This window comes from Haliaeetus leucocephalus, unplaced genomic scaffold (genome assembly GCF_000737465.1).
Source record: "Haliaeetus leucocephalus isolate CR32 unplaced genomic scaffold, Haliaeetus_leucocephalus-4.0 Scaffold317, whole genome shotgun sequence".
Lineage (NCBI taxonomy): Eukaryota > Metazoa > Chordata > Aves > Accipitriformes > Accipitridae > Haliaeetus > Haliaeetus leucocephalus.
In genome coordinates, this window is record NW_010972753.1 from 2,040,817 (window position 1) to 2,066,969 (window position 26,153).

The 26,153-nt window shown below is 42.9% G+C and overlaps 1 protein-coding gene across 1 annotated transcript in view; it reads left to right on the top strand.

Annotated features, from left to right (window-relative positions):
* The window catches only part of PHEX (phosphate regulating endopeptidase homolog, X-linked), a 95,816-nt gene that overhangs the window by 47,513 nt on the left and 22,150 nt on the right, over nt 1-26,153 (top strand). Inside the window, exons 13-15 of the mRNA XM_010571276.1 lie at nt 14,789-14,866; nt 16,465-16,568; nt 23,828-23,886. Coding sequence (XP_010569578.1) covers nt 14,789-14,866; nt 16,465-16,568; nt 23,828-23,886 — 241 coding nt within the window. The remainder of the gene's footprint in view (nt 1-14,788; nt 14,867-16,464; nt 16,569-23,827; nt 23,887-26,153) is intronic.

Sequence of the window (26,153 nt, forward strand, 5' to 3'; positions counted from 1 at the left end):
AGTTCTCTGTGGTTACTAACACCTCTGTGGAATTTATTTATTAGGGTAGGATATTCTGCCTGTGCCTCAGGGCTCAATCTGAGGGCCAGTTCTGTTCAATATATCTATCAATGATCTGGATGCAGGAGTTGAATGCACCATTAACAAATTTGCCGACAATACCAAGCTGGGAGGTGCAGTTGACTCTCTGAAGGGACAAGAAGCCTTGCAGAGGGATCTAGATAGGTTGGAGCATTAGGTGATGATTAATGGGATGAAATTTAACAAGTTGAAGTGCCAGATTCTGCACCTTGGACGGAGTAATGCTGGGCACAAGCATAAACAGGGAGAGGAGTGGCTGGCAAGCAGCCCTGCAGAAAGGAATTTGGGGGGGCTGGCCGACAGCAGGCTCAGTACATCAGCTGTGTGCCCTGGCAGCCCGGAGGGCAAATCCCATCCTGGGGGGCATCAAACACAGCACGGCCAGCCAGTGTGTGCAGTTCTGGGCCCCACCGTTTCAGAAGGACGTGAAGGTCCCTGGACGTGTCCAGAAGAAGGCGACAGAGATGGTGACAGGGCTGGAAGGCATGTCCTCTGAGGAGCGGCTGGGGACTTTGGGCTTGTCTAGGTTGGCGAGAAGGAGGCTGAGAGAAGGACTTGACCTCGTGGCTCTCTGCAGCTTCCTGAGGAGGGATGTGGAGACGGAGGTGCTGAGCTCTTCTCCCTGGGATCCAGTGATAGGATGCGAGGGAATGGTTCAAAGCTGCGCCAGGGGAGGTTCAGACTGGACATGAGGAAGCATTTCTTTGCTGAGAGGGTGGTCAAACACTGGAACAGGCTTCCTGGGGAGGTGGTCGATGCCCCAAGCCTGTCAGTGATTAAGAGACATTTGGACAAAGCCCTTAATAACGTGCTTTAACTTTTGGTCAGCCCTAAATTGGTCAGGCAGTTGGACTGGATGATCATTGTAGGTCCCTTCCAACTCATATATTCTATTCTATTCTTGTTATCAATTAAGTAAAGAAAAGAAGTTTTTAGTTAAGTAAAGAGTGTCTTGGTCTTTATGTTTTCATCAGTAGCTGTCACATTGTCCCTTACAGCAATGCAGAGTAGAGCTCCTGCCTGAAGTTCTATGGCAGAATCATATGCTACATGGAAATGACTGTGATTCATATATTTTGCTTTTCCTCTGTATTTTTAATCTTATTGTGTTCTTGAATTCTTTGAAGGCTCTGGAAGAAAAGGAACCTGGTAGTTTTTGTTTACTGGGCATGCTCCCATGTGATCCATTCAATTTGTCCTTAGCCTTTTCTTTAACCTCAGGCATATTTGGGTCATTAACAAAATTTTTAATCATTTCCTGAAAGAAGAATAAGGTTGATGTGGCATCTGGATGTCTGGACTGTGAGCGTGGAAAGCCTTCCTAGAAAAAACATCTTAGACTATTCTTCTGTTCCTTCTGGTGATTGTATCTTTAAATGACAAGACTGTAGTGCAAATAACTTGGCAGGCTTTAAAGAGAATTAACTGCAAATCCTCTCCGTGATTCGGGTGCTCACTGTTTTGCATGTTTTCTGCTGCCCCTTTTCTGAGCGATGCCCACCTTTCTTGTGCACTTGGCTGAAGCCAAACTTGTATACCTTGCTGTCAGCCCGATGCTTTGCAATCAAAGGGGCCATCGACCTCTGAAGGACTTACAAAAGGCCCTCTGGTAGAATCAATACTTGAATTTTGCTTTAGGCAGCCTGTCAGCTTCATCTAATCACTGAAATGTTTCTCCGTCTGTGACTCTCTTTGTGTCCGTTTTGTTTTAAGTCACTCAGAGGGGACACGACTAATTTGATGAGCCCAAACCGTATTAAAAGGATCAAATCAACTAGTCCATGTGACACAGGGAGCAATGGTCTTGCAGCCTTGATTTCTGAGAATCACCCTTTTAGCCCTTGTATACTTTGGAGTTGCGGTTTGACTTTCCCTCTGTAACAAAACAACATAACGAGATAACATCTAATAATTTCCTTCTATCCTCCCTCCATTCCTCTCTTTCTGTGATCGAAACATGGATTTAAACCAGACCATCGGAGAGCCAGTGTTGCAAAGAAAGCTTTTAACGAGGGTTCGGTGAGTCGCTCTGTCTCCACCCGCAGTTCTCGCCTAGCTCTCTGGATGGAGCTCACGCTGCTTCCAAAGGAGCTCCGAATCCCAGAGAAGGATTCAGCTCTGTGCGGTGATGCTCTCTGTTTTCTGCCCTGTCCTTCCTCCTCTGCTTTATGCAAGCCTTGCTTTATTGCTCTATTTTGACTATCATCTGAAATTTGCTTAAACTATGCCTGTTAACCTCCCGAATTTTCAATGGAGGTTTCTGATTAAAAAAAAAAAAAGCAAGCAAAAAAAAAAGGCAAAACGTTCCTCTTCTTCCCTTTTAGCCTCTCCCTTTTGTAAGGGCCATTAAATTTTGCCCTCATTTGAATAACAGAGAAATTAGTCAAATGGCTGCAGCTCCAGGGGTGTGTCTGGCAACGGTCTTCACGTACGTGGTCTGCGAGTTACAGAAGCTGTGCCAAAAAATCCCTCGTCGGCTGCCCGGGCACCTGGTGAGCTCCGGGCCCCCTTGCAGCCTCTGAGAAGGATGGCAGATGAGGAGAGGGGGGAGAGAGGAGAGCCTTTTGTTTCCCTCACAACGAAGGTGCAGATTGCAGCCCGCTACGGCAGCCAAATGGTGTGGACGGCTGTGTTTTGGAACGGTGGGCCACAGGGGAAGGGGAGAACCCACCACTGAAACTCCGTTGGCGTGACTTGTGTGATCGGGGCTCTCATTTTTAAAATGGTAATTTGTTGCTGCTGCTCTTCAAAGGATAATTCAGTGGAAGATCATCGCCGAGATGTAAAATTATTCCCCTTCCTGGGCAGGAGCCATTATTTTATTAATCACTATTTTTCCTTCCAGAAATTCCCTTTGTGCTTGGCTTTAACTGGAGGTTTGAAAAAGAGACTTTTACACGAAAGCCTGTTCTCTGAAAGTTTGCAAATCTCCTGTAAAATAGCCTGTGTTGTAGGAAGTTATTTTTTTGCTTTGCAATACTGTTTTTAAAGCATGGATGGTAAGCCAAAAAAAGCTTGGTTTTCCTCTAATAAGATTTTTCTGTAACATTATTAACCTCTTTAGGTCATGGAGCACAAATCCCAAGGTCACTGTGCAATCATTTTTTGCCTACTGAACTTGCCTGCTGCTTGGCTTTATTTCTCTCTAAGGAAGTCGTATACGCAACATTTGTTTTCTTTGCAGCTCCCTGAGTCTGAAGGCTGAGGCGAGATGACTACAGGCAAGATATAAGGACAGTGCCTAGCTATAGGTGTCTCTCTCAGGCAGTGTTAGGTACCTTCGTTTAGCCTACAGGGTTTGTTCCGCTGCTTCAGAGAGCTGCAGCAAACCTCCCTCGATAACGCAGTGGAACTTAGGCCAATAGCCCTTAGGAAATCAAGAGCCATCTGTACAAGCCCCGATTTAACAAATTATAGGTACTTTAGATGAGGTAGGTGTCCATGGGTTATCCCACTGAAGCCATTCGCTCCTCAGCTGGAACTTACTGGCTGTACCCAGCTCTCCAGTCCATTAGCTGAGCCCCTGCCGCCTTTCCCGGTTCTCCGTGGTCCCTCTCTCCTCCCATTTGGGTGATTTCACTACGAACATGACAGCCACACTGCTCAGACCAGAGGTCCAATGTCTGGCTCGGACAGTGGCCAAACAGTAGCAGATGTTTAGAGACGAGCATAAGGACAGGGCAAGCATAAAGGGACGCGTTCCCGCTATCCTCTCCTGGCCTCTGACAGCCTGCAGCTCAGTCCCTTCCAGAGCCAGAAGCGGTGTCTTTGCGTTTATTCCTATTTTTCTGCTGTGAGTTTGTCTAATGACTTTTTGAACTCACGACAATTTTTATCATCGGCAACTTCGCGAGGCAGTGAGTTCCACTGCCTCCCTGTGCTCTGTGTGAGAAGGCATCTCCTTTTGCTTGTCTGGAAAATGTCACTTCTCCCCCTGCATTATTGTAGTGGGGAAACCACCGAATCACCCTTGCCTGTTCTTTTCTTCTGCCGACTCTTCTTCTGTATAACCCTGGCACAGCAATACACCAGGGAGTATGGAGCCTCCTGAGTTCGTTCACATAGACGGTCCAGGGTGTGCACTAGGCAGAGTTCTGAAAAATAACTTTTTATTAAGGTCTGAGGCATACCCAGACAGAAAGGCCAGACGCCACAGCTTCAGGAGCTGAAATTAATCTTGCTTAATGCCATGCTAATTTTGCACAAAGATGACAAATCATCCAATCTTGAGAGTGGTCACTGGGCGCTCTGCAAAAAGAAAAAATGCCTTTTGTGCCTCGTGGGGTCTGTGGACCCATCCTATGTAAAATAATGCAAAAATATGACAGAGGAACCAGCCGTGAGTCTCAGGACCTCCTGTACCTCAAGTGGGCTTTTTCTGGAATGAAGGCCAGCACAAGGCTGGCAGAACAACACTTGGTAAAAGAGGGGGATGGAGTTTCAAAACCAAAGGTCCCCAGACACCTTTTACAGGTTCTTTTAAGATGACTTGGTATCTTTGTTTTGAGGATCTCGGAGAACTTCACAAAGTGTTAAGACTGCTTCAGAGCACTAACAGAAGCTGCCATCCTCCCTTCAGAAGAACTAGGAAAAGAGGAAGGAATTTCCAAAGGCTGTAATTGCCTTTAGGCACTTCATTCCTGTTCAAAAGCCAATGGCGTGACTGCAGACTTCCAAATGTACTGGTTCTACTAGAAAGTTTGCTTCAGATCTTCTTGAAACAACCTTGTTGTTTCTAAACTGGAAAGCGTACTTCTGCTTAGTGCCAATTGAACCTTGGCCACACTTTTCCTTTGTGGAAGTGAACTTTCTGAAATGAGGGTGGTCTCTGGATGCAAAAATTTAAGGTCTGGCCTGTATTGCAGCAGTTGCATTGCAAGGAGCAATGAGCAAGTCTCCTGATAAAGTTGAAACGTGGGTTGGACTTCAGAAGAGTCAAGTTTTAACTCTTTCCCAACATGTCTACAGTTCCCGCGGGCATTAAATATATCACCAGGAGCTTATCTTTGCGGTGTAACTCATCTTTATCCTACCGTGTGTGTGGACATGTGAAGAGAACTTGGTAGGAAGCACCAAGTGAAGTAGATGCTGCGCAGCTCCGAAATGATGTAGGGGATTTGAAAAGTCTGCTCTACTTACCTAGTTTGGAATTTGGTCCGGACATTGAGGCTACCACTCCCGCACCATCCCTGATATAGCTGTTTGGAAAATGCTAATGTTTAGAGTAATGTTTTTCACCTGGAAGGCAGAGAAAATGCAAGGTACTCTCCTTCTAGTGTAGAAGTGTTCCACGCTTTCTTCTGAATAAAAATAGGTCTTCACTTTCCATCAGGTAAAAAAAAAAAAAAGTGTTGTTAAAGTCAAATGTTTATTTCTCATCACAAACTTTAATTTTTGAACTCAAAGAGTAATCTCTCTCACATCCTGAATTTAATTTAACCTTCTTAGGAGGACCGGGCTTTCCTGTTCGGTAACCACAGGAGACGTTCTTCTCCATTGGCCAGAGTTGAAACTAATAGCCATGGCATGTTTGCTTATCTCTTATCTCTGGGTTAGATCGCTGCTGTCAGCTTCTCCCTTGTTATCTGGCTGCTGCTACTGCTCACTCAGTTGTGCAGGGATGTCAGTTCCATTAATAACCTGAGCACCGTGCAAACAGATAGTGGAAAACAGGTGAAGGGAGAGGAAATTGTATTTAACCCTGATCTCACAGCTGTCATTTTTCAGGCTCCACCATGAATCCATAAGGCCAGAATGGGTGCGTGACATCAAAACATTTGTGACAAATGTCATGCTTCAAATGGAAAGAGGGAGACAGATGGATGGACACACCTGCAGATGCTCAGGGCCCAGGGTCAATCTGAAGCTTTTGTGGCAGAAATGCAGCATCAAAGCGTTGGTATGCTAAAAGACAGATTAATTCTTCCAAAGGGCAGAAAGTCCTCCACCACCCCTGGAAGCCTCGGACAGTTTCAGCTTTAACTTTCTTTATCTTTGCTGTTTTACCAAGTAAAACTGCCTTCTGTAGAAGGCACGGTTACAAAGACGTTGTGGTCCCCCAGCTCAACAGTAACAGATATTGCGGTACGGGACACCCACTCCCTGCGTGGGCATCCTCAGGCATCTACTTGCTCAGGTATTGTACTAGTCATGGAGGCCCGAAGCAAAGCTGTGAAATATTTAAATGGCTTCAGCTACTGGTATTGCTGGAGTTTGCTTTTAGAGGAGCTTTGCCACAAGGAGGTCGTCAGACTCGGGAATTTGCTAATTTGGTAGCCTTTCGGAAGGCAGGACGCTATGCCTAAGGGTAAAGGCTTCCTCAGCTGCCCTCGTTCGTGAGGGAGCTGTGAGGTCTCTTGCGCTCAGTTTTCTGGGTAAGTGGTGAGTTCCATCAATGTGAAAATAAATATGTACATAAAATGTATTTTAAAATGAAAATATGTAAATATTTGGAAGAGAGGGGGATTTGGTCTTGAGCAGAGAATAGAGTGTTTCGTGCATATGGTTTTTCTATATTCTGCAGCCTATGTTTTTGTCTGTGTATGCATCTGCTTTCCTCCCATATATTATGGGACAACTGACGGTGACATGCTTACTGGTACACCGCTGGTCGGGGTCCCTGTTCAAGCAAAAGGAATTTCTCCCCAGAGAAGTCCTGAGCTGAGCGATGCTTGTGTTCAGGTCCTCTGTCCCATTTCAGTTTTAGAGTAGTGCAAGAAGAAGTCTCTGCCATGTCTGGTCTCCGCTGTATCTTGACTGGGTCTGGTGCTCACTTGTGGCTAGAAATGAAAAGAGAATTTTCACATCCTATTCATTAAAAAAAAAAAAAAAGTTGCTCTGCAACCTTTGCTGAAGCAAAGATAACCTTGAAAATGTTAAATGAATATAAACTGATGCAAGCAGAGGCTAAGGTCAGAAGTTGTCCCTCTCTGGAACAGGTTATTCAGAGTTTTGCATAAAACTGCCGAAAGAAATGCTGTGGTAACTCAGATCCCATACTGCTGTGATGGGGAGGGAGCTTCCTTGCCCCCTCCCGGTCCCTGGGGCTGCCCAGCTCCCAGTGGTCGATGCCCGAGATCTCTTCGGCACACTGGGCTTTTTGGGTCCTTGGGGGCTTTTATTTTGTCAGCACAGTGGTTTTGTTAAACCTGCTGTTTTCCCAGAGCTAAACCAAAAACAGAAGAAAAGATTTTGCAGCAAGGTGGGTGTGTTTCTAGCAAGAGGTGGCATGGCACTGTAAGCGCGGGTTGACTGATGAGGAGCTCCGGCGGTGAGCAGCGAAATGAGTCCAGGAAGGGGTTTCTACAAAAAATGCAATGTAATAATTTCTGCAGCTCACTAATGTGCCAAAGCCCGGTCAAAGCTGTTTTTCTCTTTGTGTCATTGCAAATCCTTAGGATTCTATGCAAAATTTGTTTGGTCAGGGCACCTAATGTAATTTCAGAAAGACAGATAAACAGAATTTTGAGTTGGGGGGTGTGTGTTTGGGGTTTTGGGGGTTTGTTTTTTGTTTTAAGAGACAGTTGTATTGGGAAACATAGAGCATAGCCTGAAAATAAAGGCATGAGGAGGTACAGTCTTCTACAGTGCTAAGGATGTGTCCAGGCTTAACTCAGGTGCATGAGTTATTAGAGCCCTGGCAAAGGCAGTTTAGCAGCATATACCATGGGGCACATACATACCGGCATGATCCTAATGACGGTCTGTGCCTTCAGACCACAACACTTGCTTCTGGCTTCTCTTTTGCCAGGTACTCAGTTGTGCTGGTCTGCTGTATAAGTGCATTTATGTATCGTATAATCAGAGAGGAAGATATTTGCTGTGTGCCACAAAGAAATGTATTTAATTTACAGAGCTGTGGTTCTGTTCGTGAAAGACAGCATTTATGTCTGTCATATATAATATTCTATGTATAAAATAATGCAATCGTGGTAGTTGTCACACAGAGGCTACAAATGGAAAATGGAATTAAAATAAAATGCACAAAGGCATTCTTTTTCTTAGCAAAATTAAAGCAAAGCTGGCAGCAGAATGAGTTTGGAACCAAGCTGGTAGGAGAAAATATGAGTAGGTCTATTAATTATACTGCTGCATTAAACTAAGGAGTTAGGCTTGTGAAAATATCACAGTGAATTTGTATTTTTATAGAAGTAAAACTCTTTCATGTTTTCTGTGATTTAGTTCTGTTCTATTGCTAAAAAAATAAATAAATTTAATGCAGGATTAGTTAAAACCAAAAATTTAATTCCAGTGAAATTATCATCACAGTGCTTGAACCAATGACTGAGTCTTTGTCTTCCAGAGAGCCAGAAGCAAAAGGGATTTGGGACAGGAAAGAGTGCACTCTGATGTATTATTGTTGTTTTTTCTGACTCTTCTGTGCATGGCAATCCTACTAAACTTTTAGGTGCTTGCAGCTTTATGATTAGTAATAATGATATTGTCTTGCTAGATGGTGGATATTAAGACTGAATGTATAATACCAACCAACAGTTTGCTTAGAAAATTTTGTGTCCCTTTTCCCCTCCGTTTCCTAGGATGGTAATGTATGGCGTGGTATTTCTAAGTGTACTAGGTAATATTTTCTCATCAGGACGTTTTCTTTGAGTGAGGTTTCAAAAGACGATTCAGAGGAAGAGGTCAACCGATGTAACACCTAACCCCTTCGCTGTTCCTTCTCCACTTTGCCACGTTATGTGTTCCAGCACTTGTCTTGTGCTCATTCCAGCGCTTGCTGGGTCCCTCTGTGTAGCGAGTGGTTCAGCTCACTGATCTGGCGGAAAATTAGGCAGGGAAAAACTTGGATAGATTTCTGCTATGTTAGTGAGCAAAGCAGTGTCCCAGAAAAATGTGGCAAGGAGCTGAGGCCGCCTTTGGAGGCTGCGGGTACGGGCAAAAATTTTATGTGTACTTGATGGGTGTGATTATTCACGTAAGTAACTTTTTCTTTTTTTTTTTTAACCCCCCTGTCCTCAAGCTATTACAAGAATGGAACAATAGCTGTATTTTCCATTTCATAATCAATTAATTTAGAACATTAAAAACAATTCTTGAAATATGGAGCGGAGGGTTATGGTGCAGTGTGAGGTGGTGGTATGTGAGTTGTTATTAAATGAAACACTAGCTCCGAAAATCTTGAAAAGTCTACACAGTTTGTATTGTTGTGATATGCAAGTATAAGAGGAAAGTTAAAGCCAAAGTTTAAAAATAAATAGTTTGATGATTAGCTACATTCTGGAATGTGGATTACAGCCAGTTCACTGCAGATCAAGTACTCTGAAAAATTATCATTTCAGGCCAAGTGATTGTGTTTGAGTTGCCACTTTGCTTTTGATTGCAGATGATGATGTGCAAATCCCGGACATTTCATGTGACCCCTGCACAGTAAATAATATACATCATTAAGGTGGGCCCAGTCCCTCTCCCACTCAAATCAGGGGGTTGCTTCCTGCTGATACCTGTAGGATTGGGCTTTAGCCCTGTGATGGAACTTTTCTGTGTTTTACCAAGATCCATCATTCTATTTTCCTAGTTTTTCTGTAAGTAAAACCTGGATAGATGCAGTGATATTTATGCAGCAGTTTTACCAGATGGCTCCTGAATCATCTGTTTTCAATGAAAGATGAAAAGACCAGACACGTACATAAAAGCTGAATTAATCTTTTTAATTAAATGGAACATTACTTTGCCGTGAATGATTTTAGCTTTCAGAATGTATTTCATGCTAATTTTTCAGTGAACTGTAATTGTATTAATTTTTTATATTTTTAGAAGCTTGAAAAAGATCTCCACAAAGTTGTTGTGAGTCAAGTTGATATACAGATCTGTGTCAGTCTCATAAAACTTTGTCAAGGGTGAGATATGTGTTTTGTTTTGGTTTTTTTACAGTAAGTACAATATGTCGGTACTTGGTGTTGCTAGCAGGCCTACGAAATATCCAAAGCGTACTCTGATGGGCAAAAAAGGCTCTCAGAAGGTTCATGTGCCAAGTTTGGTTGTCAAGTGAGAATTTGACTAGACTGGAAACTGGGATGCTTTGTAGCATTGAAACGTGTGTGCACGTTCCCACGTTGGCAAGTTGTTAAGTCAAGAGTGAAAGGTCGTTTATTATTTTGTCTCTGTAGTAAACTAACTTACAACGCTCTCATCATGACAGAAAGAGACACCAATGATAAAATCCCGACTGTGTTGAAGTCAGTGGGGAAACTTCCATGCGTAACTGGTGGCGGCGGGAGTAGTCCCAGCCCGGGTCCTCTGCCTCAGAGCCTGCTGGGATAGAAAACAGTTATCACGATTTACTCTAAAGCCTGCTGCTTCTCTGCGTCACCCCCTACGAGAGCCTCTTGTTTTCAGTGGCAGGAGAGGGAGCCTGCGGTGATGACTTTTCTTAATTTACCGAACAGCCTAAGGTAGGCTGAGTACATAACGATAGCTGGGGGAAATACCCCGTTGCCCCTTTTCTTCCTGTGTGCGTGGTTATTTAATATGCAAATTAGAGAAAGGAATTAGATGAGCTTTTAAACCATAAGAAGTTGTGCATGGTGCGTTTACCGCGGATTCATGTGCAATTACCACATGGCTGGTTCCTGTACATTTGTCACATTTAATTTGCTTTCTCCGTATGTGTGTGCATGCCTCCTGGAAGGCTGGTCTCTTAAACATACTTTTTATCTTATCAAGGGGAAAATACTGACTTCATTATCAAAGAGCAAACCAGTCACAGAAGAGTTTTCCACTTTCCTGTGCTGTATGAATAAGGAGTCTTCAAACTGCTGTTAAATATTACTCAAGTGAACAGAAAAGAAAGCCGAGGAAGCAAGAGAATTCCAAAACGGAAATTCAGAAACCTGCTTTCTAACTTGCCTGTTGTGTAAATAAGCTGGGCTGTGTGCTGGGCTCAGCTGGACAGGCTTGGACCTGCTGCAGAGCCCCTGGGAGGAATCCCAGCTGGAGGGACTCCCAGGGACTTGCGAGGGCTTCTGATGTCCGCTCACAGGTTTTGCTTTGGCTGTAGGAAACCGAGCCACGTGTCCTTCACTGGCGGCATCAGGGAACTTATAGACACCATTAGAACCAGTTTGAGACACATCCCTTTTCTGGGAGAACCTGTATAGCGAGGCGTGGATTGCATGTGGCAACCTTGTACCTGTTTGCTCTCCATCAGCTCTTGCTCTAGATGTTCTCAAAAAGGCTCCTAAAGGATGTTGTTCATTGGTCATTTTAGCTAGTCTAGAAGCTTTGTAATGGGGTTTAAACATGTACTTACATTTCCTAATAGCAAAGTAACTTGGTGGTGTAGTAACAATGTGTGTACTTTTCTGAATTTTTGTTATCCTATGTGACTGGTGGAACATTTAAGAAGTCATCAGAATTACAGTGCTAGTAAGGTCTACCTTTGAGTTTAGTCATTACAGAGTAGTATATAGTTGTCTGTCTTATTTGCTCAGTCTTCTAAACCACACATATTGTGGTAAGAACTTTTCGGTAACAAATGCAATAAAATAACCTTTTCCCCTTATATACATGTACTGTCTCACAAAATACAGACAGCTTTAGCCATTGATAAAACATCAAAGTACTAGGAACAGCATTACCTTTGAGTTTACTTTCAAAAATATCTTTGAGACAAACTCTGTTATTTACTAGGGTTTTATATATCTCAGTAGTGTCCGACCATTTTTTCCTCGTGCTTGGAAATCTTAATCTCACGACATCAATCGTGAAAGTCACAAAGCAAGAGTACGTGTGACCTGACAAGTGAGCCCAGCCCTCCTGGGGTGGTCTGGTTGAGAGAACTCTTCCCATCTTCCTTTGCTCATGCGGCAGGGCCATGACAAGAGTTTAAGTGTCACTAAAATAAAAAATTAATGTTAAATATTAATCATATGATTATTTATGATATTATATGATTATCTATGATATTTGGTAGCCTATGTTAGACCTGCTATTAAGGAGCCTGGAGGAATCATCCTCACCCTTAGAGATGTTCGGTTAAGGAGTGGGGTCTAATAGGGCCAAACCCTGGCAGTTCCAAGCCGCTGCTCTCAGTGGGCTCCTCTGGAAGAAGAGACTGAGGTGGATGTGGCAGATATTCCACAAAGACCCCAGAATGTCCATGCGGTGAAGTGGAGATGGACATACCGTGGTCACAACCAGACAACTAGCGCCATGGGTTTGAGGGCAGGGCCCATCTCTGCTTCTTTCAGCAAAGTGCTGCTAGATCTAGGCTGGCTTCATAGTCCTCTGCGTTTACAGCCAATGAGGCGTGAATTTGGTTGCTTTTATTTGGAAGACAGTCTAGAAATTAAGAGTGTTTTTAAAGGATATAATATAGCTCAAACCCAAAAATGTTCTTTTATGTGCCAAAACAAGATCAACAATTTTTGATCAACGTTGTACTGGCTAAATCATTAGTGAAATGATGTTGTACTGACACAGTTAATCCTTACTTTTTCTTTAAAAGCCACTTGATTTTTTGCAGGTTGCACTATAAATTGTTCTTAAAGGGTTTACTCTTCATCATATAAGTTAGTTTTTAAATTAAATCTCTTTAATCAAAATGCTCAGGGGCTCAATTAAGTAGATCCAACACAGAGGCTATTGTAAGTGATTCAGATGGGTACTCTGGAACACGTGCAGAACATTTGAGAATCACTGAACTTGTTTAAGCAGCTGACATAGTAGAAACTAAAACTGGTGAGTTTTGCTCTTTGCTTTCTTTAGACTAGTTTCAACTAGGATTAAAACACTGGGAATGGAAAAGAAAATTTTCCAGTTCCTTGCAAAGTTCAGTTAGCTGGACCTGACAACACCACCAGGAAAAAAACATAGATGCTCTTGATTATATACAAACTTGCAGATGAATTGTGCTCCCCCCCACCGCTTTTTGTCCCCCTCCAGGCATTTAAAATATCTTGAAAGGCTGCTCTACCTTCTGGAAAACTGAGAAGAAATTCTGCTAAGAGTTAATTTGGCTCATTTCATATTTCCTCTTCAGCATTTGTCTTCCATTGATTTTTTTTTTTTTTTTTTTATCACTAGGTATATTTGCATGACAATAGGATCTTTCTTGCTTAAGAGATCATCTGCTCCTGCTGCTAATTTCCTACCTGAAGTTGTAATCTTCTGTTTGTGACATCTTAATTATCTCAAACACAATTAAGTGTGATGTCACAAATGGAGGATTATGACTTTAGGTTGGAAATGAGATTGAGAAATGGAAGGAATTTGAAGAAGCAAAGAGGCCTTTCTTCTTGAAAAGTGGAAGAGCAGACAAAATAATTTTGGTTAAATGGAGGCAGTCCTCCATCAGCTTCCTTCTTACAGTCGTGGAACAGATGTTTCTAATTCTTACTGTTATAGGAGGCCCTGTTGTATTGAGACACTGTGGAGGGGGAGAAGGGGGCAAGGATTTCATTGGGGAGGAGGTGGAATCTTCCCTTGAACAGTCACCCGCTGCAGCAAGAGGGAAATCGAGGTCAGTGGACCCCAGAGAGGTCCCGGCTCTGCTCGCAGAGAGCAGAATGCAGGGTTGGTATGGCTGCAGTTGGTTTCAAGGCCAATCCATTTATTGCACTTCATATCTTGCAATATTCATTTGAGTTTAGACATCCGAGTTTGAAGACCAAATTTCCAGAAAAGCGTTTTTTGAGGGGTGGAGGGAATTCCAAAGGCTTAAGGAGAAATTATGTTCAGCATTCTGAAAATATACAAAGTGAAAGCTTTGTGCTACCCTAGTCCACTATGGCTTTAATTTATTCTATGGACTTGTCATATTTCACTTCTTGGTATGCCACTTATCCATTTGTATCCTTCTGCTTTTCTTCTGGAAACGTGTTGTTTCCACGGAGATGCTGGATGGCCTGCTTGTGTTTTTATGAGGACATTATTAAGGCTGTTTATATACTTAGAGCATGATTTACCAAATGGGAATACTCATCTACAGCTACTATCACTTCACACAAGAGTGTTTACACAGATTGTGCATAAACACTGGGACCAAGTCATGAATGAAAGAGGGAAAACCCCAAAGTTAACAAAAAGTGAAGCATCTTATTTTAACACCTTTACTGACATTAGGGAGAGGGCAAAGATTGCAAAGTAGAGGGGTGAAAGTGGAGAACGGAACAAAGATTAGCCCTGCGGTTTTAGGAAAGTACAGTGTCCTTCAGAAAAGTGTGCACCCATCCTTAGGTATAAATGGAAGTGACCCTCAGTGGAGGCACACCAGTCAGTCTGCACTTGCTGGGACCCAGATTCTTCCATATCCATGTGTCAAATCCATTGTAATAGTTGGATGTGTACCAGCTACTGTGCTATTGCGAAACGGGCCGTTTTCTGGGGTCTTTTGGAAAACACTGTAAAACCAGGCATTTGACCATCTGATTAACACAGAAAAAAGGTAGGAGAAATCAGCTGTTAAGATTTTGCACTCAAACACATTGCTGTAAGTCTGCAAAAGCTCTGCAGGCAACAACAGACCCACTGTGATAATCTGACAACAGAAAGTGGACCCTCACGTCGTGATGCGAAGCTCATTTGCGGCACCGAGTTTACCTTGTAGGCAAGTTGGTTTGAAGTTAAATCAGGATGCCTTCAGAGAGGCATAATGGCAAAAAGTGGAAATAAAATGGGCGGGGGGGGGAAGCCACACACTGAGAAATGGTTATATCTGCCAACGCTTTTTTCTTTTTTTCTTTTTTCAAAGGCAAAAGCAGTTATGGCAAAAGTGGGTTACCCTCAGTTTGTAATGAATGACACATATATTAATGAAGACATCAAAACAGTAAGTGTCAGACTTGCAGCTTTCTTCTTTTACATATTGCAGCCATTCTTTGCTCTGTTTCGCTGCTGTCTAAAATCAAAGCTCCTCTTTTGTTTGGCACGCATCTGGAGTTCTGCTTGCCTGGTTATTTTTAGATGTTGAATTAAGTATGCTAGCTCTCATGTCTAAATTGTCAATGCCGGTGTGGCTAAGCGAGATGACCATGAGGCCTGCTGGGAGTAAAATATTCCTGGGTGCCAAGAACCTTCCTGCTATTAAGGATTTTAAAGGTTAAACATACACTGTCATTGCATTTAGTTATAAAAATGAAACAAAACAAAAGCATTTCTCCTCAAGGTAATGGTCTTCAAAAATACGAATGCGTTTTTCCTCAGAATATCACAATTTATGATGCCCTATATAGGCTCTCCTCATCTCTCCAGGCTATGAATTTTATTTATGATTGTTGCTTATAATCATGTATAACCAATGTATAGGCCTACTGTGCCGGCTGCTGGACAAGGATACTGGGGGGGGACGCCTTCCTGACCCAGTATCTGTTCAGCCTAACTAAGGCAGGAAGGCAGATGATGAAGAATAATAGATTTTACCATTTTCCAAAGGGTGGCATGCATGTGATGAATTGTATTACTGAAAGTCACAGCACAGGCAAAGTACAACCACAAATTCAATCCTGAACCGGTAAAATACAAGAGTGATAGTCATCTTTGCCAGGGAACATGAACAAACACTAAACATATGCTTAATTTCTTGGGAAAACTTTGAAGAACCAACTCTGCCGGCCTAGTCCTTGTTCCTGGAACGAGTAGGACGCGATGGTGCTGTGAAGGCAGTGTAATGAAATGGAGGATGTAACCAACTTTATCACTCAGCATATGGAATTATTTGTCCAGATAAGTTGCAATGTCTAGAGAAAAATGTTTGCTAATCACAGTTGCAAAACCGTAGTTTACGTCTGAAGTGCAACTCCCTCACAAGTCTTAGGATTGCTTGAAACTGGCGACAGGGATATCATCTGGAGTTATAAAACATTAACTTTTTTTTGCATGGTTAGTTGCTGTTAGATTTGGAGGCTTATGGAAGCGTGGAGCCCTATGTCTGTAAACATTTAATGTGAGAAACAGTAAGAAAGCAGCAGCAGAACCCTTGTAGGGCACATAGCATGAAGTATTTGTAATAAAATGCAAAACAAACTGAAAAGGGAGGGCTTTGTTATGTTTTTGAAAGTGGTTTTGAAATGCACTTCTAAAAATAAAAGTAGACCTATTTCCTTCTGGAAAAGAGGCTGTCTTAATCACAGCCATAGGAACGTGCAGTCTGCAATTCTTCCCTGGGTACTTCAGATTTCCTCAGCTCCTCTCTGCGCAGGGAAGAGCTTTTCCCACGTTCCAGTCCCTTGCGTAGATCTGTCCAGCCACTGTTTTTTAACTAAGCTCACAAAATACTTGTTCTTCCTACCAAGTGTGAAAATTTTACTTGCTTTGATAATGGCTAAGAAATTAGGTGGTTATCTTGTTAAAATAAAAGTTCTGATTGTTTTATGTCATCTTCTGTTTCCTTGGACATGCTTTAAAAATATCTGTGCTTTGTCCGTACAGCTGAAGTTTACAGAAAGTGACTATTTTGGGAACGTGTTGCAAACTCGCAAATACACAGCCCAGTCTGATTTCTACTGGCTTAGAAAAGAAGTTCCAAAAACAGAGTGAGTAGACCAAAGGGAAACACGCACAATGTTCTAAGAATATTTTAATTTCTATTATTTACTTTATACAATTTATGTTTTAATAGAATTATATACACAGCTATGTATTATGATACAAAAAGCCTATGGGCAAACCCCCCATTTATTCAGAAACTCCTGCGGATATTTTTTTTGTAAGTGCTAGGTATCCCTGTTCTAATGCACAGTAGTCATATGCTTGCAGCTTAAACTTAGTTTAATGAAAAAAGGGGTAATTGAATCGCAATTAAAAATGGATTATGTCTCTTGGTCACAGTTAGAATTTGGAATGGTACGGCAGGGATTTATGAAATAATTTTTCTAAGAATGGAACCATTAGTAAGAGATAATGTTATTATTAGTAATAGCAATCAGCATTGTTAGTTACCTGCCGTTGATAGCAATGATATGGAATAAAACATAATTTAATTTACATAGATTATTTTTATTAATTTGTAAACACGAGAGTGCAGATTGTGTCACATACTGTCATAAAATACATGAGAGAATCAGTCTCTTTTCTTACTGGTGGGTAATCAAATCCTTAAAATGCAAATTAAAACCTAAACAGAACTTAATTAGCCTAATCATGCTACTTAAAAATGACTCCTTCTTCGCAGTGACTTTGAAATCAGTGCTGCTGCTTGGCTCCTGTGATGGTATTTCCTTAGGGCTCCAGAAATTCCTACTCAAGCGGCACCGTACCTTGTTTCGGGGGTAGCTCTGTGCTGCCCGTGGGGCAGGTAGAGGCTGTCGGCAGGACAAGCACAGGCTCTTCCTCACTGGAGTGTTGTGATTTGGCCCCATATTTTCGAGGGGTTGTTTATAGCTTAATTTTAATTGTGAATTTTACCTTCCTGTCCCACCTTTCTCTGACATTGCGATGGTTAATCTCAGGGGATGTTTTTACGGGCTTTCCCGCAGCCCTGGCTGCCAGGGCTAGATCGCGACAGCGTGTTCTCTTCAGACCAACAGCTTCCATGCGAGCAGGGAAATAACGCTTGCCTCTCCATAGCAATGGTGATTAGCAGCCTCCTCCTCATCTCCAGCATCGGGGCAGCACTAACGCAGAGCACGTAGGTTCTTGGCACGACGGGAAAATCGCCCCTGTAAGGAAATTAATCGGCAGGTAATACTGTCTGTACACTTCAAGGGCTGTGGCCTGAGAACTGTCGCATAGGCATGCTTAAAAAAATGAAGTTTTTACCCAATTGCCCACTACAAGGTGGAACACTTTCTCATGCTTGCCTTTACCACCTTATTTCAAGGAGCAGTTAACAGCAGCCCCCTCATCACCTTTGTCTTGCTTTTCTTGTCATCCCGCGAGGCACACCCTGGCCCGGAGGATCCCGGTTTGATTTTGGGTCTCTCACCTTTGCCAGCACAGCGATATGCTCTGCCTTCTGCGGGGCTGGGGGTAATCCCCCCGGATTACCACTGGGAGATTATTCTGCCTTTGCACCTGCTTGGTGATGGAGAAGGGCTCTGAAAGCAGTGTCACGCTGTCCGCTTTTGCTGTGTCTGCTGAGGGGTACCAAGGCACAGAGAGTCATTGCCACCTCCAGTAATTTTTTTTTTTATTTTACAAATTAATAATTTATTTACAATAAATTTAATTTATTGTAAATAACCATTAACGCCCACCCACCAGTCTGAGGCATGTCAAATCTGGCCTTAAAAAATATCTGCACTTGCCACATTTTAACTATTGGACTCTACTGCTTTCTGATGCTTTTACTTCTCTTTTTTCTTTCTTTTCTTTTTCTGTTTTTGTTTCTTTAAGCTTTTATATTTCATAGAAGTCCACAGATCTTTGGTCTACACTGAAGCTTGGCACTGTGTTAGTAGAGAATTACTCTTGGGGTTTTGTTTCTGTTTGCTTCATTTCTTCTTTTCCCTAGTTCGGTAGCTTTTAGCATAGCATTTATATTTAGAGATAGACATTATAAGATGGTCCAAGTTGTGGACTGAAAAAGATAAATAAGAAAATGAGTGTTTAAGGAGATAGGTTACTAGCTCGTAAAATTACCTCCAAAAGGTAAAATGCTATATTCATTTAGCAGACAGTGCAGATTTTTCAGCAATATTATTTCAAACTGGACTCACTTTCCTCAGCGTAGTTAACTGAACAGAAAATCAAAATAATGGCTTACTCAAAGCACCAGGGAAACACCAGCAGGGCACAGACAGAGGAGCTGGAAGTTTGACAAAGGAGTTTGATAAAGCAAGGGGGAACATGGATATCGAAGGGGAAATAAGTTATTTGGGAAATTCAACAGTTTTGAAGTCTAAAAAGAGGAAAAAAGTCCCCCAAAGCAGGAGTAGTTATCAAGATCTTTGTCCTCTCTTCTGGTCCCTCCCTCTGTAGCAGTTATCTGCCTTACGGGAAAAAGGAGCACGGAGCGAGTCAGGCATTGCTCAGGGCATGGATGGGGAGAGGTACCCGGCCCAGCTGGTGCCAAGACGAGGGGATGTACCCAACTGGTACCCAGAGGATGTGACAAGGCGTTGGGGTGTCTTCACCCCAACTTGCTGTCCTCAGCACCCGCTTTGGATGCCAGCTGCAATCCTAACAGCTGGCTGGGGAGATGGCTGTCGTCTTCACAGCTGGCTCTATCGACCGAGAAGAAGTGCTCGGGTGTCAGGAGGGAGACGTACGCGAGGGATTTGTGGCAGGAGCTGAGGAGCGTGGTGCACGAAACGGCGCGGGTGGGATCGAGGGGGCTGGATGGAGAAGGTGGGGCTGGGAGGGTGAGCGTGGGAGGAAGGGGACCAGGCGTGAAGACAATTATAATAACCCAGGTGAGAGATGACTAGGGCAGAGGGAGGCGAAAGGCAGCGTGTGGGGAAGTGATAGCCATGTGGAAGGGAGAGATAAAGGAGAATCAGGGTTTTAGTGGCGTTTGCTTATTCATCCACGGAGTCATATACATTCATACATACAAATATGCATACACATGTGTATGTACACATAAACACACGCCCGCAACTTTTTAACAGTGATTGAATCTATCCTTCTTAACCCTGATATCACACTTGCAAGTAGCAAGGCACCAGAGGACTTCTTGGGCGTACCACTTCATTATTATTAATCTTTCTCCTTCGAAATCAGGAGACCTCCTCTAAGATTTTTAGACCTGGGCAAATCTCTCTTCACTTTTCGCTCAACTCTCAGTGCTGGAGATGCAGGCGTCTAGTATCCCTATAAGAGGATGCAGAGGAGATGTACTACGAGAAGATTCCCGGGTCTCCTCCAGGACCTATTACAGTTTCTTGACCACACACTGTTGTTCATAAGCCCTGGCTTTTGGTTTGCCGCAGGGGAGGGCAGCTCTGAGAGGTTGGATGCCATTAAGGACAGTGTAAAAACTCCTTCTGCAAACAGGGAAAAGCAGCTGTGAAAGACACCGGGCAGGCTGTGGTTTGTTGGAGAGACGCTGCTGGAGAGCTCAGAAATCCTGTGGGTGGACCTGTCCTGGAGAGGAGAGGCTGGGAAGGAGCCTCCTGGAGCCTTCTCCTGGTCTTTGAAACTCGTTTTAAGCAGCGATGTGGCACTGGGGGCTGGGCACAGCCTTACCGTCCCAATTTCTTGCCCAGCCCCAGGGGACACAGATGGCAGCCTGACCTGGGAGGCTAATCCTCTGTTTTCTACACGAGAAAATGTATAAAACGGACTAACAATGAGAATAGGAAATACTCTTTGGAAAGTCACCCTGAAGATTGCCTCCTCTTAGAAGTTTTTCTTTATAGTCCTTTCTTGGGAAGAGATTTTCCAGATTCCAGCTTCATTAGCAGGTTTGTACAGCCTTTCACTTCTAACCAGCTTAAGTGCGTTTTACATTCACAAGTTCATTTTCTTATATGTTTTTTTTTTTAAGTTCTTACTTGCAATGTTGAACACCAAATTCTGCTCCACCTGAGTGATTTCTTCTAACTCAAAAAGTTGAGAGAACAAATTGCAAATTCAGTTTGTGCTTTACAGAGAATTAAATTAATTCATAAGTTTTCCCTGTATTGCGAATGTTCCAGTCGCCCCTCTTCATGACTGGCAATGCAGCACACTATACTCTTAACTCAGAAAGGAAGATATCATGGAGAAAACTGTAGCCTAAAGAAACACAGACCTAAGAGAGTGTCTGCCCCACTTGCCATCTCAGTGCAGGTTTCAGATTTTATTTCTACAAGGGACATCTCAAACATACAAGTGTCAAGTCTGCAGCATTGGGTTTTGGCTGCTGCAGGGGTTGGTAGGTAATGTTACAGGACATCATTCAAAGCCGTCCCTTTTCCACATGCTAATAGCAAATGGAAACAGTGTAAACAATTCTGGATTTTTTTTTATTTATTTAGTTTGTAATTAGTAAGAGCTTAGAGTTTGTTATGCCTGTCTTTTTTTTTTTTTTTTTCTATCCTTCTGCTAACAGATCAAATGCACTGAAATTCTAACCAGACCTAGAGCAAATGCCCAGGCAACCTGACTTCAAACAGGAATGACACCTATTTCAAATTTTGCTTTGCCTTAAAATTTATCAGCAACAGCTATTTATTACAGACCTTCATATAGTAATTTGATGTGTTATTAGTTAAGGTCTGTCACTGAAGGTTCAGTCATTTCCAGGAGCTTACTGAAAGAGGATGACATATGAGAGGTGAAGTTCTGCTAGTCTGAATGGAAGCAGTCTCGGTTATTTCTGCTCTTTTGAGGAAAATGCTTCCTAAATCTTTCTGCGAGTGGCTCAGAACGGTACAACAAAATGCTGGAGTGTAAATATGCTCCTTGCCGAGTGTCTGAACATCAAGTATGAAATTCGGCAGTATACTCTGATTGTCACTAGAGAACTCTTGTTCTTCCTGACTCCTCGGTACAGCTGCTAAGTCTCCTCTTCCTAGCTGCTTAAAAACGTAACAAACGCCATATGGGGTCATTCTTGAGGGCTCATTATGAAAGAGCGACTTGGAAGTAGCTCAGTTCAGTTTTACAGGGAGGAAATCGAGGCTGCTCTCCGTCTTTGGCTCAGCCTGAGCTCAGGAAACGGGACGGGCGCTGTTATTGCGGTGGGAGGTGGTGAGGGAAGAAGCCGCCTCCGGATGGGGATGTTGTGATGAGCCTTAGCAGCTGGTCTATGAGCTACGAGTCTAGGAGCTCACGGGTACAAAAGCACGGCCTTTGGCTGCGGCAGCGGAGAGGACGGGGAGAAGCGCAAAGCACATTAGTCTGTTCTGAAGTAGCTGTTATCTGTCTCAGGCCCTTGATCCTGTGACTAGAAATGAGAGGCCCTGTAAGACACTCTCTCTAAGAAGGATTTGCGAGAAGGGAGGATTTGTTGTCCTGGAAGCCTTTTTCATGCTTAAAAGTTGCTGTTTGGGAGAACAGAAAGGCTGCTGTAAGTAGAACAAGCCAACAGGGTGAGGTGGAAGTCACAACGCTGTGTGTCTTTGTTCAAACTTACAGTAACATCGAAATTAAAGTCTTGAGTGTTTCGGATGGGTCCCTTTCAGGTGGGTCGTCTCCTTGTCAAAAAAGGGACAGAGTCCTCCAGAGCTACTGCTAAGCCTGGAGAGCAAGTGGCTGGCTTGCATCCTTCAAAACAGTTTGACTGATTGCTGCTGTGAACAAACATGACATTGAAATGTAGTTAATTAAGCCCCCTAATTTTTTCTTTATCCCCTCACTGTAAGCACTCTTTCTCCTATTTTCCATTATCTCACTACATTACCTTTAAAATTTAATTTCTTTATTATAGAGGAAACAGAAAACACCAGAAAGCAACCTCCCCCTGCTCCTCCCCTTCAGAATCTCCCAGTAAACAAACCCGGCAGAGTTATCTATGGCAATTAGAGCCCATAGTGCAATGGATGGCGAAGATATTTACATGACATCACCCTGTGCTTTCCTTGGTTAGTTTTTCTAATTGCTGCATTGTAGAATAAGCTGCTCAGCTTTGAAGATGAGAGAAGCAGATAAATTTATTGATAAAAGACAGAACGCTGCCATTCGAAAACTCTCCCCTTTGTTGCATGGTTTATGTGAGGACATCAGTCGCCAGAAAAACAGTCAGGATCTGCAGATAACTCATTCATTTGATGGTGCTATTTTAAAGCACAGATAGTGTATGCGAACGTCACTGACACGCATCACACATTTTCCATGTTCTGATAGATCTTCCTTTGTCTTACTCTTTGTTTTGCAGCTCCCGTCTCTCCTCTTTGAAAGAAATTTTCCAAAGCAATTGCATTGCGTTCATTTGGCTTTACAAAATTTCTGAGTGATGCATTGCTAAAGACATCAGGATGTTCCTGTTTGGACATTTACTAGAGTTGCTTCTAATTTATTATGAATTAAATACTAATTTTCATCATCTTTATTACTTTTCTTTTATCTCTGTTCTTCCTTATAAAATCATAAAGTGAAAACTTGGACTTGCTGAACTCAGAGTTTCATCAGAGGGGATTTGGATCTTGCTGAAGCCAGTGGAGATTTTCCACGCACATGGGTGAAACCACTGTCAATATAGATGAGCTTAGGCTAAGGAGATTCATAAATCCTATTTGCTATTCAAATCTAGGTTTCCCTCCAGTATGTATGAGAAATCTATGAGAAGAAATACTAATATTCCTTTTTAAATTTGTTTTGCCTTGCAAGAGGTCTGTTTGTTTATGAGCACACTGATGGCCACGTTCATTGTGTAGGCTACAGAATGTGAAGCTGTTTATTTTGAATTTAGGTTCCCAGAAAGCACCTGCCCATGTTGCTGGCATCATCCTAGTTGTTCAAGTAGTCGTTCAGCAGAGCATCTGAAGCCACTTCACTCGTTTCAAAATGCTCTCCTCTCATTTCAAGAGGGATTTTCTCCACACGTGGTTGAAAGACACCTAAGAGAGTTTTCACAGCTGTGTCAGTGCTGCAGCCTCTGTGGGGTGAACTTCACTTTGTCAGCACGACAGACCTCACGAGCACAACGGTCACTTAGAAATAAAAGAGATGAGCTAACAGAAACCTTAACAATCGCTCCTGCTGAACATTCGTTGACTGTATGCACTTAAAATAAAGCTGTTAAACAACAGATTTCAGTGTTCTGGAAAGCGTAGGCAGCATGTGTTGAAATGGAGAAATATTTAATGTATCCTAGGTCTTTAACATTTGTGCTTCCTTCCACTGCGTTCACTTTTTGTCTTTGCTCATTCTATTCATAAAGATGTGTAAGTGTACTGACAGCCGCTCTCTTTTGCTCTTACTACAGGTGGTTTACAAGCCCAACTACTGTAAATGCTTTTTATAGCGCATCTACCAACCAGATCAGTGAGTATCTGACTTCTGAGCCTCCTTATAAAGTGCCTGTTTGGGAAATGTATGTATCGAGCTTCAGATAATATCTGTACAGTTTGTGCGTTTGTGGCTGAAAATCAAAAGCTCAAACCTGGTAATCCAGCCGTGAGATGTCTTAAGTGAGAGGACAGTTCTGGAAAACCAAGCGCTCCCACAAATTTGGATTACTGGTGCTTAATGAGTTACCCTGTGTCAGCTGAGTTGCAGTGACTGCTTGTGTGTGTACTCTGCCTTTGCAAATGTCAGCTAAACCACTTTTATTAAAGCTTTATGTTTCTGTCTCCTGTTTTCTGTAGCAAAACCCTGTGTACACATACCTCCATAAATATACAGTAACTCTTTAAGTGGTAGCAACTCAGTCCTCTAGCATTTATAAATATTTAGCAATGAATGTGACTAGAGTAGACTGTGATACAGACCAGAAAACCTAAGAAGTGGTGTCCAGTGGATTTGTTCAATACCTTCAAGGACAAGGAGTGGTACCTGTAGTTAACTTAAAATTCTTACCTGTATAGTTTGATGAACTACCTGTCTTATGCTAATTTTAGTTACTGGTTGTTTTTAGAGAGCATAAATCCTGGTTTGGAAGCATGTGAAGTTAAAGAGCTGAGTCTTTCTAAAGATGTGTATAGAATTGGATGTTCATTTCCATTTGCTTTAATGGGACTTTGCGTAGAAAATTTCTCACTGGCTTTAAAAATCCATACCAGCGTTTCTGCATACAACAGTGTGATCTTTACCCTAACACGTCTCTTCGCTCTTATTAGCTTCGCAAGTTAAATCAGCCTTCTTTTTCTGTGCCCTCAGGGTCTGGAAGGTGGCTGCCATAACCTCTGTGGTCTCAGTCCTCAAGGCCAGGCGTGTCAAAAATCCCCGAGTGACTCCCCCTTTTTCTCCTGAATCTCTTTTGGTCACAGAGAGAAGCAGGTTTTGAAAGGCACAAAATGAATGTATCACACCAAAGAGGTTACAGCAGAGGACTGGCAGTCTGGGTCTGCTGGTATCTGTTCTACCGATTTCTGTAAACAGTTTTTGCCTTCAAACCACTCAAATTCTTTTCTATTTAAGTGAGCTCATTTGTAAAGTCGTGTGTGATAATTAGGCAGTTCTTTTGTTTAAAATTAGTTCTAGGCCTAGACAGCTGTCCCTTAATTAGAGGGCTGCCATCATTAAGCATTTTCGACATTTCTGTTGACCATCTGAGGGAGCGGTGAAGACAGACTGCCCCGAGCCCGTCCCGGCGCTGAGGTACCTGTGGAGCCGCTCTGCTGCTGAACTCGGCACCGGCCACCGCTGCTGCTTAACGAAACAAGAACCATCGCAGTTATGTGTTCTTTAATATCGGGTCCTTTCAAGTTTCAGGGGCATCCAGCTCTCGGCCTCTCTGCCGTGGCACGTTAGAGAAAGCTCTACCGAGAGGCTGGAGTCACTGAAGCTAAATTTCACACTGGCTGTGTCTAACGGTGTCACGAAGCAGAGAGCTGTCAGACGTAAATAATCAGTCATGGGTGTAAAGGCAATTGTATTTTCTATCATAACGGCTGACCTTCTTGTGCTGCTGGCATCTGACCTTGAAGTTCGGGTAGTGCTGCTCACTGTCCTTTTAGGGCTGTTCCTAAGAGGAACAGGATTTAGGTGGCTCTTTCTGAACCTCTCCTACCTGAGAGAGAGGTAGAAACGTAATCATGCCCTAAAAACGATGCGCAATAGGAGGGAAGATTCAAAGAAAGGCACAGTGCAAACAGCCTTCCACTGCTGGCTGGCGTGATTTGCAGGGGAAGAGGCCCCACGAGGTGTGGGAGGAACACGTTCAGGTCCAAAGTTGCTGATAGAAATATTGGACACATCACTACTGAGTTCCCATTAATGCTGCAGGGAGATCTGCCCTGCGGGAGGCTGAAGCCTGCGAGCCTATGTGTACTCCTACTGTGTGATGTGTCTGCTGCGCAAATCTGTGCCCCACAGTTGTTACCTTACTGCTTTGCAGCCGTTTTCAGTAGTTATCCATACAAAGTTCTGTAGGGGCTGGTGATACACCACAAAAACTGTGGCCTTTTTAAAGGCCTAGTTAAACAACAGAAAAAAAGTTCTACAAACGAGAGTTATTTGAGAATAAGAAATAAGCATGAACTCCAGCAAGTTAAATGTAAAGTTGTGATATAGCAAGCCCACAAAGATTTTGAGGGCCAACTTTCTGAGAGCATAAGAACTAATAATAAAACCTTTTTTCGAATACACCG